The 16,081-nt window shown below is 44.8% G+C and overlaps 1 protein-coding gene across 1 annotated transcript in view; it reads right to left on the minus strand.

The window, feature by feature from the left end:
• LOC110525279 (adhesion G-protein coupled receptor V1) overlaps positions 1-16,081 on the minus strand; it is a 245,182-nt gene that overhangs the window by 28,750 nt on the left and 200,351 nt on the right. Inside the window, exon 86 of the mRNA XM_036979421.1 lies at positions 15,523-15,680. Coding sequence (XP_036835316.1) covers positions 15,523-15,680 — 158 coding nt within the window. The remainder of the gene's footprint in view (positions 1-15,522; positions 15,681-16,081) is intronic.

Genomic DNA, 16,081 nt, shown 5'->3' on the forward strand with positions numbered 1-16,081 from the left:
CATGATTACTGCATACAATAGCTATAGGATCAGCAGAGGCATCATTCAGGGCAGTTAGAGGGACATACTTTAGGTTACTTACATGGTGTCTTCCATCACCCCTGGGATAATGTATATTTGCTGAAGCATTATGACAACTCAGCGACACAATGGTAGGGATTAAAAGAGCTGGACTTGGGTCATTGATAAGTTATTGTCTCAACACAGCCTTATAATTCTGTGAAAGGATCCAGGAACCCAAATTATTTGGGTGCTTACCATCCTCATAAATACGAGATTTGTTTCCAGAAGGTATCAAAATTGTCAATAAATGTTACACACACAGAGCTGCACTCTTCTCGTAGCCAGTTATGGAAAGTTGAAAGTCTGCGAAACTGTTACATGCCACAATTTAGGGAGGGCAGAGGGCCAGATATTATGGGGCATTTGTTGGTGTGAAGTGGAGACCCCACATGAACCATGACATTATCAATCCCCAGTGACTGACTCATAACCTCGGGAAGCAACCTGGTGATATACTGAACTTTTGCCCCAGGAAAACACAGTCTTTGCCACAAGCACAGATATATGCCTCACCATCGAACTCCCTATCACAATTGCCGGAATGATCTGGCCTCTGCCGGGTCTCGAAGAGGATTGCGAGGCCAGAGCCACAAACCTCACCTGAGGGCTGCAGAGACACCAGCTGCGTGCAGGCCACAACAGCCAAAGGGACAGAGCTGATCCAGAGACTATGGCCCAGCGGAGAGGGGCCACGGTGGTCCAGGCTGTGCCCAGGCAGTTGATTGACTAGGACAGGGAGAGGTAGCTGGAGGAGCATCCACAGCCATGGAGGGAACACCCAAGCCCCCGGCAGAAGACAGTTGGTACAGGGGCTCAAAGCGATTTGAAAGTCTTCAGTCCTGCTAAATTGTAATTATTCACTCCTATTTATTGCCTACCTCCTCATGCCTTTTGCACACAATGTAGATAGAATTTTTTTTTTCTACTGTGTTATTGGCTTGTTTATTGTTTACTCCATGTGTAACTCTGTGTTGTTGTCTGTTCACACTGCTATGCTTTATCTTGGCCAGGTCGCAGTTGTAAATGAGAACTTGTTCTCAACCAGCCTACCAGGTTAAATAAAGGTGTTCTCAAATAGCCTACCTGGTTAAATAAAGGTGTTCTCAACTAGCCTACCTGGTTAAATAAAGGTGTTCTCAACTAGCCTACCTGGTTAAATAAAGGTGTTCTCAACTAGCCTACCTGGTTAAATAAAGGTGTTCTCAACTAGCCTACTTGGTTAAATAAAGGTGAAATAAAAATGTAAAAAAAGATGTGGGGGAAGAAGGAAGGCGCGCCGAGAACGATGTGTGTGTATGTGTGTTAGTCAGGGGTTCGCTGGAGATTTGAAGCAGATCTACAGTGAAACTAAAAGCATTGATTTCAGCATGCTCGAGGAGGTCAGAGAGAGGGAGTTTGTCTCCTAAACCATGTGCACTGGCCTTGAACCACTCTCAGCTGAGTCATACAGCTTTCTAAACCTGCTCCCCTACGCCATTGGTTGACGTTTCCTCCAAGTACAGATCTAGGATCAGCTAGATCCTAACCTGAACCATTAGTGAGGAAAATGTTCAACTGACCCAGAATCACACTAACCCAGGAACAACGGACAGGAAAAGAGTAAAAGAGATCTGACATTTACATGTATCGTTTAGCGGCCGTCCTAGCTTGTTGAGAACACTTGTTGAGAACACAGAGGCTGTGTGTTAGCTAGCCAGGCCAGGCTAATAAAGCCCCGTTACCATTATGGAGGCTGTGTGTTAACTAGCCAGGCCCAGGCTAATAAAGCCCTGTTACCATTATGGAGGCTGTGTGTTAGCTAGCCAGGCTCAGGCTAATAAAGCCCCGTTACCATTATGGAGGCTGTGTGTTAACTGGCCAGGCCCAGGCTAATAAAGCCCCGTTACCATTATGGAGGCTGTGTGTTAGCTAGCCAGGCCCAGGCTAATAAAGCCCCGTTACCATTATGGAGGCTGTGTTAGCTAGCCAGGCCCAGGCTAATAAAGCCCCGTTACCATTATGGAGGCTGTGTTAGCTAGCCAGGCCTAGGCTAATAAAGCCCCATTACCATAATGGAGGCTGTGTGTTAACTATCCAGGCCCAGGCTAATAAAGCCCCATTACCATTATGGAGGCTGTGTTAGCTAGCCAGGTCCAGGCTAATAAAGCCCCGATACCATAATGGAGGCTGTGTTAGCTAGCCAGGCCCAGGCTAATAAAGCCCTATTACCATTATGTAGAATGTGTGCTAGCTAGCCAGGCCCAGGCTAATAAAGCCCTATTACCATTATGTAGAATGTGTGCTAGCTAGCCAGGCCCAGGCAAATAAAGCCCTATTACCATTATGTAGAAGGTGTGCTAGCTAGCCAGGCCCAGGCTAATAAAGCCCTATTACCATTATGTAGAATGTGTGCTAGCTAGCCAGGCCCAGGCTAATAAAGCCCTATTACCATTATGTAGAATGTGTGCTAGCTAGCCGGGGTGGAGTTGTGTATGATGTGCCACAGAGCTTTGTGATATGGAGAGGTGCTGAGGAAGAGCAAGGAGAAAGTGGTGAATGGAAGACTCATGATTAGAGGAGCAGCACGGCACAACATAACACAGTGGAGGACAGTCTATCACTGCGTTGATGTTTTTTTTCTACTCTCTTCTGATCTCCCCTCTCTTAAACTCACACTTCCTTCATGCTTACATTTTAGTCATTTAACAGACACGCTTATCCAGAGCCTCCCCTCTCTCCGTCTCTCTCTCTCCCTGGACACCAACACAAAGTGCCCACTTCTATCCAAAAGGATTGTGTTAAACAGTCTCCAGAGGAAAATAGGGAGGGATCCCTTTGCTGGGCAAGATCAGAAGAGAAAAAGGAGCCCCGTATATTTGGACTGACAGGCTTCTCAGTGTGAGAAGACAAACTGTGTGGAGTATGGGTCACAGAGGGGTCACCAGCTGTCACAACGCAACACACCTACCCTTTGAGTAATACGGTGGTTATGAATTGATCGTTTGTATGTGCGTGGTTATGTGCGTGGTTGTGTGTGCGTTCATGTATGGTTGTGTGTATGTGGTCTTGCAAAACTCTCTCCCGAGCCTTCCTGTGTGAGTCCTGTGGCTGGGCAGTCCAGTAGGATCTGGCTACAGGCCTGCTGTACTAACGTGGAAGAGTCAGCCAGGAGGGAAATGGAACGTGTCATCACATCTTCATGGCAGACTCACAAATCCCGCCCTGGGCTTCTAGAAGGAAAATCTAAACTAGTCTTGGTTGGCTCTTTTCTCTGAACTAATCAGCAGGGGCTTCCTAAATTGTACTGTATAATAATGAGATAATAAATAAAGAGAAGAGCAGTGGGAAAATATCCTTCTGGTGAGTAAGAACACTTTGAATCGACTAAACTGTTTAAAAACAGGAAGAAGTGAGTTTGGCAGTATATACTGGTAATGTATAAACACTGACCTTTACTAAGGTCAATCGGTTTGGAACACAACCATCTCCATGGTTTTATTGTTTTTATCAGCCTATGCAATCAAACTGTCAGTCATAGCCATTCTGTGTGAAGCAGTGAGATGACATTATATAATGATGCCATTGTGCAGCTTCTGCCCATGCAATTCAATAGCAAGGCTGTTAAGTGTTGTTAATAGTGCAATGATAAGAAAGGAGGCAATCCACATTAGATCATAAAAAGATACTGAACATTGTACTTCATAAAATATTATCAACACCAGAGATGGCTGTAAATGTTCCTCATACTCTTGGAAAGTCTGACAGTGCCCTAATTAAAATATATCATAAACATAATGTGAGCTGGAAGTTGAGGCTGTTTCAGTACAAGGGGAAGTGGTGGGAGGACAGATTTGATCCATCCATACCCTTAGATAACAGAGTATGTAACCATGGGCTGTAATTTGGGATTAAAAAAGTGGTCTGCTGTTTGGGTGACCCCTCCCATGGCTGGTGACAGCCTGTCTAGGCCCAGTGATTGCACCCCGAATCCTATCATTGCTGTGGTATATACAGTAATTACAGTAGCGGGAGGATTTGTGGGTAGTGTATTATCAATAGAGATTGGGCCTTCATCAACAGACCCAGACTCATATGGGGTGTATTCACTTGAAAACAAACAGAGGCAAGAGGGCTGAAAGGAGGACAGGCTAAATTGAACTTCTCCATTAAGAAACACAATTGTTTTGTGGCAAAATGTTTTCCGTTTAGATACTGTTTGTACTAATGAACACACCCCGAAAACAACTCGGAAGTTCAAGGACATGAAAACAAAACATCAACAAGAAGGATCAAGTGTTCAAATAAGGACATGTGATTGTGCTGCTATCAACGTATTCTACACATAATCTAGAATGCATTGGTTAATTTCCTAATTCTTGGCAGACTCCTGTTGAAGTTCAAAGTGCAGTCATGGAACACTGCCATAAAGACAGAGCACAATAACACATCTCATGCTACTCTATGTTGACAGTTAAAGGTGCACACTGGTCATTACATCAACGGTAGATATTGTCTGGCAAGCACACCTTGGCCCGTGACTCAGGAACTGTGGCACAGCAGTAAGGACCTCCTGATATACAGTGGGGTCTGACATTTTTGACATCCTTGATAAAAATGAGCAAAAATTACTGTTTAAATTAAATAATTCAAATATTATATTATTTTATACTAATACAATTCCAACAAATGTACATGCCTGGATTTGGATAAATGACATTGGCAATTGGATTGGAAGCGGTGCATTGATCAGATGACATGAAAATAGAGCTCTTTGGCCACGCCCACCGGTGGTGGGTTTTACGTCAAAATGAGAATGCATAAGCAGAAAAGAACCCCATACACAATGTCAACTAGTAATGTTGATGTTATGAGGCTATTTTGCTTCCAATGGTCCTGGAGCTCTTGTTAAGGTCAACGGCATCATGAACTTTAACCAGTACCAGAAGATTTTTCCCCAAAACCTGGTCGCCTCTGCCAGGAGGCTGACACTCTGGCACAAGTGGATCTTCCAGCAAGACAATAACCCCAAGCACAGATCAACATCCACAAAGAAATGGTTATTTGGCCACAAATTCAACATTTTGCAATGGCCCTCTCAGTCTCCAGACTTGAAACCCATTAAAACGAAGGCTATCAAGGATCTGGAAGGACTCTGTATGGAGGAATGGTCTAAGATCCACCCCAATGTGTTTATCTCAGCAACTGTCTATCAGGGTTAAAGAGCAGAGGGAAATTGTGGCTGTCACCTCCTCTCAAATCTCTGGGCCGACCATTAGTGGTATTAATCTGCACGTAGCGCCCAGGAGCATCGTAATGCCGTTCCACTGGGCGCTTTAGTGTTGTCTGGCCACTGAGAAAAATATGGCATCCTCTCTCTCTACTACAGTGGCTACAGGGAACTGTCCAAAAAAGGAAACAAGTAAATGAGAGAAGAAAAGTATATTGAAAGCAGGTGCTTCAACACAGGTGTGGTTCCTGAGTTAATTAAGCAATTAACATCCCATCATGCTTAGGGTTATGTATAAAAATGTCCAGATGCCCATTATTTTAGCTACCATGGCTAGAAGAAGATATCTCAGTGAAAGAGGGATCAAAAGGGTGTGTATGTACTGTGTGTATGTGTGTGTGTGTGTGTGTATATATATATATCTCAGTCACCAGATCTCAACCTAATTGAACACTTACGGGAGATTCTGTTGTGCTGACTGAGACCTTGTTTTCCAACACCATCAACAAAACCATCCACAGAATTTCCCGTGGAAGAATGGTGTCTCATCCCTACAATAGAGTTTCAGACACAATCTATGACAAGGCACATTAAAGCTGTTCTGGAGGCCCAATGCTCTTTAAGACACTTCAGGATGGCGTTTCCTTCGTTTGGCAGTTACCTACATGTCTGCATATCAAGCCTTTCTGGGCACAAATAAGAATCCGTCTTGGCGTCCTCGTCTCATCCTACAGTCTTGGGTTCTACAGACCCATCCAGACAGAGACGTTGGAGACCAACCAGGAATATGTCTGTGTCTACGACCCAAATGGCACCCTATTCCCTACATAGTGCACTACTTTTGACCAGCGCCCTATGGGCCCTATAGGGAATAGGGTGCCATCTGTGTCTGTTTGTAGTGGAGCCCGCAGCTACTTTGTCACATCAATTCTCAAATGGCCAAATCCTGATGATCCACATCAACGGGACTACAGCAGAGAGAGTCGGCAGTTTTAAGTTCCTTGGCGTCTACATCACCAAGGACTTGACATGGACTACCGCAAGGCCCTCCAGAGGGTGAAGACGGCCCAGTACATCACATTGACCGTGCTCCCACCCATCCATGACATCTACTTGAAACGGTGCCTGAGGAAGGAACCACTGAGGAGACAGTTTCTATCTACAAGCCATCTGACTGCTGAACACTTGAACTGGACCACCTGCTCTGATTCTCCGCACCTTAGCGCGCAAGCACACGCAGCTTAGCACACGCACCTTAGCACATGCAGCTTAGCACCCACCTTAGCACGCACGCATGCACGCATGCACGCACGCACACACACACACACACACACAACTATTATTATGATTGCTAAATACTGCACAATTTAAACACTTGACCCCCAATGCCTCATTCCCCAATACATGTGTAAATATTGGACTATAAATTGTGCCTTCCTATATTATGCAAAAAATATATATACACTGCTCAAAAAAATAAAGGGAACACTAAAATAACACATCCTAGATCTGAATTAATGAAATATTCTTATTAAATACTTTTTTCTTTACATAGTTTAATGTGCTGACAACAAAACCACACAAAAATGATCAATGGAAATCAAATGTATCAACCCATGGAGGTCTGGATTTGGAGTCACACTCAAAATTAAGGTGGAAAACCACACTACAGGCTGATCCAACTTTGATGTAATGTCCTTAAAACAAGTCAAAATTAGGCTCAGTAGTGTGTGTGGCCTCCACGTGCCTGTATGACCTCCCTACAACGCCTGGGCATGCTCCTGATGAGGTGGCGGATGGTCTCCTGTGGGATCTCCTCCCAGACCTGCACTAAAGCATCCGCCAACTCCTGGACAGTCTGTGGTGCAACGTGGCGTTGGTGGATGGAGCGAGACATGATGTCCCAGATGTGCTCAATTGGATTCAGGTCTGGGGAACGGGTGGGCCAGTCCATGGCATCACTGCCTTCCTCTTGCAGGAACTGCTGACACACTCCAGCCACATGAGGTCTAGCATGGTCTTGCATTAGGAGGAACCCAGGGCCAACCGCACCAGCATATGGTCTCACAAGGGGTCTGAGGATCTCATCTCGGTACCTAATGTGCGGCCCCCAAAAGAAATGCCACCCCACACCATGACTGATCCACCGCCAAACCGGTCATGCTGGAGGATGTTGCAGGCAGAAGAACGTTCTCCACGGCGTCTCCAGACTGTCACGTCTGTCACTTGTGCTCAGTGTGAACCTGCTTTCATCCGTGTCAGTGGCGAATTTGCCAATCTTGGTGTTCTCTGGCAAATGCCAAACGTCCTGCACGGTGTTGGGCTGTAAGCACAACTCCCACCTGTGGACGTCGGGCCCTCATACCACCCTCATGGAGTCTGTTTCTGACCGTTTGAGCAGACACATGCACATTTGTGGCCTGCTGGGCTCTGGCAGTGCTCCTCCTTGCACAAAGGCGGAGGTAGCGGTCCTGCTGCTGGGTTGTTGCCCTCCTACGGCCTCTTCCACGTCTCCTGATGTACTGGCCTGTCTCCTGGTATCGCCTCCATGCTCTGGACACTACGCTGACAGACACAGCAAACCTTCTTGCCACAGCTCGCATTTACTGTTCCATCCTGGATGAGCTACACTACCTGAGCCACTTGTGTGGGTTGTAGACTCTGTCTCATGCTACCACTAGAGTGAAAGCACCGCCAGCATTCAAAAGTGACCAAAACATCAGCCAGGAAGCATAGGAACTGAGAAGTGGTCTGTGGTCACCACCTGCAGAACCACTCCTTTATTGGGGGTGTCTTGCTAATTGCCTATAATTTCCACCTATTGTCTATTCCATTTGCACAACAGCATGTGAAATTTATTGTCAATAAGTGTTGCTTCCTAAGTGGACAGTTTGATTTCACAGAAGTGTGATTGACTTGGAGTTACATTGTGTTGTTTAAGTGTTCCCTTTATTTGTTTGAGCAGTGTATATTCTACTGAGCTATTTACGTTAAGTTTGTATTCTTACCTTTTATTCATTCTTATTGTTGTTGCATTGTCTAGAAGGAAACTGCAAGTAAGAATTTTTTGGGACGGTGTATACCATGTGTCACATACATACAACTAATTAAACTTGAAATTTGATGAGCCTAGAGAAGAGCTTCATATTGAAATGAACCAGTCATTTCCCAATAGAGATCTGAAGAAAACGTACAGCGTACAATACTAGAACTATATCCAATGAAAACACAACATTGAAATGTAATGTCTGTTTACAAGGGAAAGTAAAATGCTTTGTGTCGTGTCCACAATTGAGCATGTGAGGACTGTGGCCCTCTTTATACAGGCCGGTACTTGAATGGTGTTTAAACAGGCCTGTATTTGCCTGGGGTTTAAACAGGCCTGTATTTGCCTGGGGTTTAAACAGGCCTGTATTTGCCTGGGGTTTAAACAGGCCTGTATTTGCCTGGGGTTTAAACAGGCCTGTATTTGCCTGGGGTATAAACAGGCCTGTATTTGCCTGGGGTTTAAACAGGCCTGTATTTGCCTGGGGTTTAAACAGGCCTGTATTTGCCTGGGGTTTAAACAGGCCTGTATTTGCCTGGGGTTTAAACAGGCCTGTATTTGCCTGGGGTATAATCAGGCCTGTATTTGCATGGGGTATAATCAGGCCTGTATTTGCATGTGGTTTAAACAGGCCTGTATTTGCATGGGGTATAATCAGGCCTGTATTTGCATGTGGTTTAAACAGGCCTGTATTTGCATGTGGTTTAAACAGGCCTGTATTTGCCTGGGGTATAAACAGGCCTGTATTTGCATGGGGTATAATCAGGCCTGTATTTGCATGTGGTTTAAACAGGCCTGTATTTGCATGGGGTATAATCAGGCCTGTATTTGCATGGGGTATAAACATGCCTGTATTTGCATGGGGTATAATCAGGCCTGTATTTGCATGTGGTTTAAACAGGCCTGTATTTGCATGGGGTATAATCAGGCCTGTATTTGCATGGGGTATAAACAGGCCTGTATTTGCATGGGGTATAAACAGGCCTGTATTTGCATGGGGTATAAACAGGCCTGTATTTGCATGGGGTATAAACAGGCCTGTATTTGCATGGGGTATAATCAGGCCTGTATTTGCATGGGGTATAATCAGGCCTGTATTTGCATGGGGTATAAACAGGCCTGTATTTGCATGGGGTATAATCAGGCCTGTATTTGCATGTGGTTTAAACAGGCCTGTATTTGCATGGGGTATAATCAGGCCTGTATTTGCATGGGGTATAAACAGGCCTGTATTTGCATGGGGTATAAACAGGCCTGTATTTGCATGGGGTATAAACAGGCCTGTATTTGCATGGAGTATAAACAGGCCTGTATTTGCATGGGGTATAATCAGGCCTGTATTTGCATGGGGTATAAACAGGCCTGTATTTGCATGGGGTATAAACAGGCCTGTATTTGCATGTGGTATAAACAGGCCTGTATTTGCATGGGGTATAAACAGGCCTGTATTTGCATGTGGTATAAACAGGCCTGTATTTGCTATTTGCATGGTGTTTTCGAATTAAAAGAGGGTTCACCAGAGAATGAAATCATGGTAACATGATACCAGATGGGTGCACTGACTGGCAAACAACATTGAGGAGGACTGAAGCTAGGATTAGCTGTAGTAGGAGGGGAGACTGGGGCAAGGCAGGAAATGGGCTATTTTGTGAAAATGTTCTGTATCATCGTCCTTCATGAGAAGGCTGGTGAATGCAAAACCTTTGATGAAGTTGAACCTCTTTCCATTTGCTTGAAAGATTTTCTATTTTCTAAAATGACAATAGTTGGGGGTTGGGGAGCAGGGGGGCATGGAGTCACCTTCTGTTCCTGTGTAGCAGGCTCCTGCAGCAGGGAACTTCCAAGGGACACACTCCAAACCACACACACACACGAATAAAGTGCACAAACACACACAAGTGCACACACACAAGTGCGCACACACACGCCCACACAAACACACCTCAAGGACACCTCCGCCCTCTGTGTCTGTGCCTTACACACTCTCAATGAGTCTGCTGCTTTTAATAGAGTGAGCCATGCCTCTCTCCCAGCCAGCGTAAATAAGGAGCTTTAGAGGCTGTTGAAAACCTGTTTACTGACATCGCTGTACTGCTATTACCCCTCCCCTGGTGTGTGTGTTTGGCGAGGGTGTTATAGTGTGCTCCTCAGGTGTCAGGGTGCTAAGCCCCGAGGAACAGACGGCTGCAGAGTCAGAGGCATGCTGAGTCAGCCAAAACAGCACAATGTGGTTGTGTATGGGGGTGTAGTTGTGTGTGTAGGTGTTTGTGTGTGTGTGTTTGTGAGGGACGGTGGATCTGCCTGCTCTACGGTGGAAACACACAGAATAGCGGGAGGCTATGAACAGCTTGCCAAAGGACTGCCACTAATTCAGGCTTTTCTTTTGTCATTGGAGGGAGCGACCAAAACAAAGCCAGAGTTGAATGACCTGATATCTAGTAACACAGCCAGTCTGAACTGATACCTAGTAACACAGCCAGTCTGAACTGATATCTAGTAACACAGCCAGTCTGAACTGATATCTAGTAACACAGCCAGTCTGAACTGATACCTAGTAACACAGCCAGTCTGAACTGATACCTAGTGACACATCCAGTCTGAACTGATACCTAGTAACACAGCCAGTCTGATTCTAATGAACTGATACCTAGTAACAATGGAGAGGGATTGGATTCATGATACTGATGGACGAAAACAAAAGCCAGGGATATTGTGTGTGTGTGTGTGTGTGTGTGTGTACACACTGTATGTGGGTGTATTGAATAAGTTATGTTCGTAAGGAACTGTGTTCTACCCACTCTGTGCATGTGAGTAGCCTACAGTATGTACAGTGCATTCGGAATATATTCAGACCCCTTGGCTTTTTCCAAATGTTTTTACTTTACAGCCTTTTTCTAAAAGGGATTAAATAAAAACAGTTTTCTCATTGATCGACACACAATACCCCATAATGATGAAGTGAAAACAGGTTTTTAGAAATGTTAGCAAATGTATTACAATTTAAAACACTGAAATACCTTAAGGACTCTCAGACCATGAGAAACAAGATTCTCTGGTCTGATGAAACCAGGATTGAACTGTTTGACCTGAATGCCAAGCGTCACATCTGGAGGATGGAGGTGACAGCATCATGCTGTGGGGGATGTTTTTCAGCGGCAGGGACTGGGAGACTAGTCAGTATCAAGGAAAAGACGGAGCAAAGTACAAAGAGATCATTGATGATAACCTGCTCCAGAGCGCTCAGGACCTTAGGCTGGGGGCGAAGGTTCACCTTCGAACAGGATAACGACCCTCAGCACACTGCCAAGACAACGCAGGAGTGGCTTTGGGATAAGTCTCTGAATGTCCTTGAGTGGCCCAGCCAGAGCCCGGACTTGAACCTGATCGAACATCTCTGGAGAGACCTGAAAATAGCTATGCAGCTAAGCTCCCATCCAACCTGACAGAGCTTGAGAGGATCTGCAGAGAATAATGGGAGATACAGATGTGGCAAGCTTGTAGCGTCATACCAAAAAAGACTCAAGGCTGTAATCGCTGCCAGAGGTGCTTCAACAATGTACTGGTAAAAATAGGTTTGAATGTATTTGACCTTTATTTAACTAGGCACGTCAGTTAACAACAAATTCTTATTTACAATGACGGTCTACCCCGGCCAAACCCTAACCCGGATGACGCTGGGCCAGTTGTGCACCGCCCTATGTGACTCCCAATCACGGCTGGTTGTGACAAAGCCTGGGATTGAACCAGGGTCTTTAGTGACACCTGAGTTGCAGTGCCTTAGACTGCTGTGCCACTCGGGAGCTTAAAGCAAATGGTCTGAATACTTATGTAAATCTGATATTTCTGTTTTTTTTTTTAAATAACTTTGCAAGAATTTCTAAAAAAAACAACAGTTTTTGCTTTGTCATTATGGGGTATTGTGTGTAGATTGATGAGGGAAAAAAACAAACGTTATTCATTTTAGAATAAGGCTGTAACATAACAAAATGTGGAAAAAGTCAAGGGGTTTGAATACTTTCTGAATGCGCTGTATGTGTTTTGCACTGAAGTGCACATTGCATAAAGCTTTAATCAAGGCTGCCTTATTGTGCCTGATCAGATGCGTGGTTGCTTTGTTTGTGATATGAGTGGTGTGTGTGTGTGTGTGTGTGTGTGTGTGTGTGTGTGTGTGTGTGTGTGTGTGTGTGTGTGTGTGTGTGTGTGTGTGTGTGTGTGCGGGGTGGATTTGCAGGCCATAGTAAAAATAGTCCAGCAGCCTGGGTTGGGGATTAGATGTGTGTTATAACAAGAAAGCTCAACAGGCTTTTCAGGGAACCTACCACAGAGTGCTGGAACAAGGACATCCTACCCACCATCTGTGGATGAGCCAGTCATGCAGGCTGTGCTGGGGGTTGCTGGAGTGGGTGGGATGGAAGAATAGAGCTCACCCTGTTGAGGAGTGAGTTTGCTATAGGCTGTCTTCTCCTCACTCTGTTGAGGAGTGAGTTTGCTATAGGCTGTCTTCTCCTCACTCTGTTAAGGAGTGAGTTTGCTATAGGCTGTCTTCTCCTCACTCTGTTGAGGAGTGAGTTTGCTATAGGCTGTCTTCTCCTCACTCTGTTGCTCTTCAAGGAAACCCTTGTTGTTGATGTTTTTGTTTGTTTTGTTTTTGTACAACACACAACGCCTACTTGGTTGTTATGAGAAGGCTGTTGAGATGTCTTCTCTAAGGCTGGAGAGTAGAGCCATCATATTGAGGCTGTTCTGGATGGTAAAGGACATGGCAGTATGAACCAGTTCTGACAATGTTGAAAGGGGGGGGGTCAGCCATTGTAGCTCTTACAAGCTGAATGACTACTACATGCTGTAGACCAGCTGAATGACTACTACACGCTGTAGTCCAGCTGAATGACTACTACACCCTGGAGACCAGCTGAATGACTACTACACCCTGGAGACCAGCTGAATGACTACTACACCCTGGAGACCAGCTGAATGACTACTACACCCTGTAGACCAGCTGAATGACTACTACACCCTGTAGACCAGCTGAATGACTACTACACGCTGTAGACCAGCTGAATGACTACTACACACTGTAGACCAGCTGAATGACTACTACACGCTGTAGACCAGCTGAATGACTACTACACGCTGTAGACCAGCTGAATGACTACTACACCCTGGAGACCAGCTGAATGACTACTACACACTGGAGACCAGCTGAATGACTACTACACGCTGTAGACAAGCTGAATGATTACTACACGCTGTAGACCAGCTGAATGATTACTACACGCTGTAGACCAGCTGAATGACTACTACACGCTGTAGACCAGCTGAATGACTACTACACACTGTAGACCAGCTGAATGACTACTACACGCTGTAGACCAGCTGAATGACTACTACACGCTGTAGACCAGCTGAATGACTACTACACGCTGTAGACCAGCTGAATGACTACTACACGCTGTAGACCAGCTGAATGACTACTACACACTGTAGACCAGCTGAATGACTACTACACACTGTAGACCAGCTGAATGACTACTACACGCTGTAGACCAGCTGAATGACTACTACACGCTGTAGACCAGCTGAATGACTACTACAGTGGGCTCCAAAATGACTGGCACCCCTGACTGGCAATGCACAAACAATACTTTAAAAAATATAAACAATATAATTACAGAGATAAACTCAAAATACCAACATGTGAGAAATACTGTACTTTATTAATGTTTCCATGGAACCAACCAAAATCATACAATTATTTAATACAAAATACATTTAACCAAAATCAAGGTTTCATAGTTATTGGCATTCCTCATTTAGTACTTAGTGCAACAACCTCTGGTAAGGATAATAGCATGGAGTCTTTTCCTGTAATGTTTGACAAGGTTAAGGAACACATTTGGAGGGATTATGGACCATTCCTCTATGCAGATCTATGCAGATTACATTCTTTGGTTTGTGCTTATCCACTGGCCTCTTCAATTCAGCCCACAGGTTTTCCTTTGGATTGAGGTCCGGCTACTGAGATGGCCGAACATTGATTTAGTTGTCACAGATCTTGAGGTATGTTTCATTGTCTGGTTGGAAAGTCCAAGTCTCAGCCTTTTTAAATTTGACCTTTATTTAACTAGGCAAGTCAGTTAAGAACAAATTCTTATTTTCAATGCCGGTCTAGGAACAGTGGGTTAACTGCATGTTCAGGGGCAGAACGACAGATTGTACCTTGTCAGCTCAGGGATTTGAACTTGCAACCTTTTGGTTACTAGTCCAATACTCTAACCACTAGGCTACCTGCCGCCCCTTCTAGCAGAGGCAACCAGATTGTCAACCAAAATTGCCTGATACTTGCAGGCCACCAAGGCCTACAATTCTTTCACAGTGATTCTTGGGGATTTTGTTGCTTCTCTCACCATCCTCCTCCCTATCCTGGGGGGAAAATGCATTTGCGTCCTCTACCCGTGAGGTTTTCAACTGTTCCTTATCTTTTGATTTAAAGAAAATTGCCCTGACAGTGCTCAGTGGTATATTCAATCGTTTGTGGATCTTCTTGTAGCCATTACCAGATTTATGAAGGTCTACGACCATCTGTCTCTTTTGAACTGCCAGTTCTTTTGTTTTCTTCATGGTGTTGGATGACAGCGGGATATTGCATGCGTGTTACCTCATTTTTATACCCTAGTGAAACAGGAAGTTATGTAATGGCTCAATTATAGTTCCTTAAGACTTAGATAAACTTCAATAAGTGGAATTTAATTTGTGGTTTAATTTTGGTAGATGTTATTTACAATAGTCTTTAAGGGTGCCATTAATTGTGAAACCTTGATTTGGAGGACATTGATTTTTAATTAAATCAATAAATCATTTTGGTTGGTTCCATGGAAACATTAATAAAGTACAGTATTTCTCACATGTTGGTATTTTGAGTCTATCTCTGTAATTATATTGTTTATATTTATTTAAGCATTGTTTGTGCATTGCCAGTCAGGGGTGCCAGTAATTTTGGAGCCCACTGTACACACTGTAGACCACTGAATGACTACTACATGGCCACAGGACAGGTACTCCAATAGTGCAGTAGGCCGACAGACCGACCGACGCAGTCGGCTAGGTGTTCTGACATGGTCTGGTTGCTCGGGACATGGAGGTTGCTGCTATGCTCCAACCCATGCCCTATAGCTGGAATATGTGTGTGTGTGTGTGTGTACTATACCTGAGCTGTTGGTGCGCCCGCGGTACACATCGTCGTAGGCCTTCCACTGCTGCGTGACCTGGTAGGCATGGATAAACACCACCAGTACCCCAACCAGGCAGATGAGAGGCACCAGGGCTGCTGTACACAGAGCAGCATAGATATTAGGAATGAAACACCTGCAGAGAGAGAGAGACAGGGAAGAGAAAGAGAGAAAGGGGTGGGAGGGAGAGAGAGAGAGAGAGGGGGGGGAGGGAGAGAAAGAGAGAGAGGGGTGTAGAAAGAAAGAAAGAGAGCAGGGAGAGAGAGAGGGGGAGGGAGAGAAGAGAGAGAGAGGAGGAGGGGAAAGAGAGAGACGGGGGGGTGTTATTACAAAAAAACTTGCAGTAAACCGCCAAGGAAAGAAGCAAACGTAAGCTATGTTATTTTACTATGCTGCATTACAGTAGGTCAAGATCTTGTTGCTTCAACATCCTTAAACAGGATCTTGGCCCTGATACATCTGAGCCTTCACAACACACTCAGAATTCCCAGTTAATAACAAGCTTCAAAGACATTTCCTTTCTGTACAAACATGAAG

Source organism: Oncorhynchus mykiss, chromosome 6, assembly GCF_013265735.2.
Source record: "Oncorhynchus mykiss isolate Arlee chromosome 6, USDA_OmykA_1.1, whole genome shotgun sequence".
Classification (NCBI taxonomy): Eukaryota; Metazoa; Chordata; class Actinopteri; order Salmoniformes; family Salmonidae; genus Oncorhynchus; species Oncorhynchus mykiss.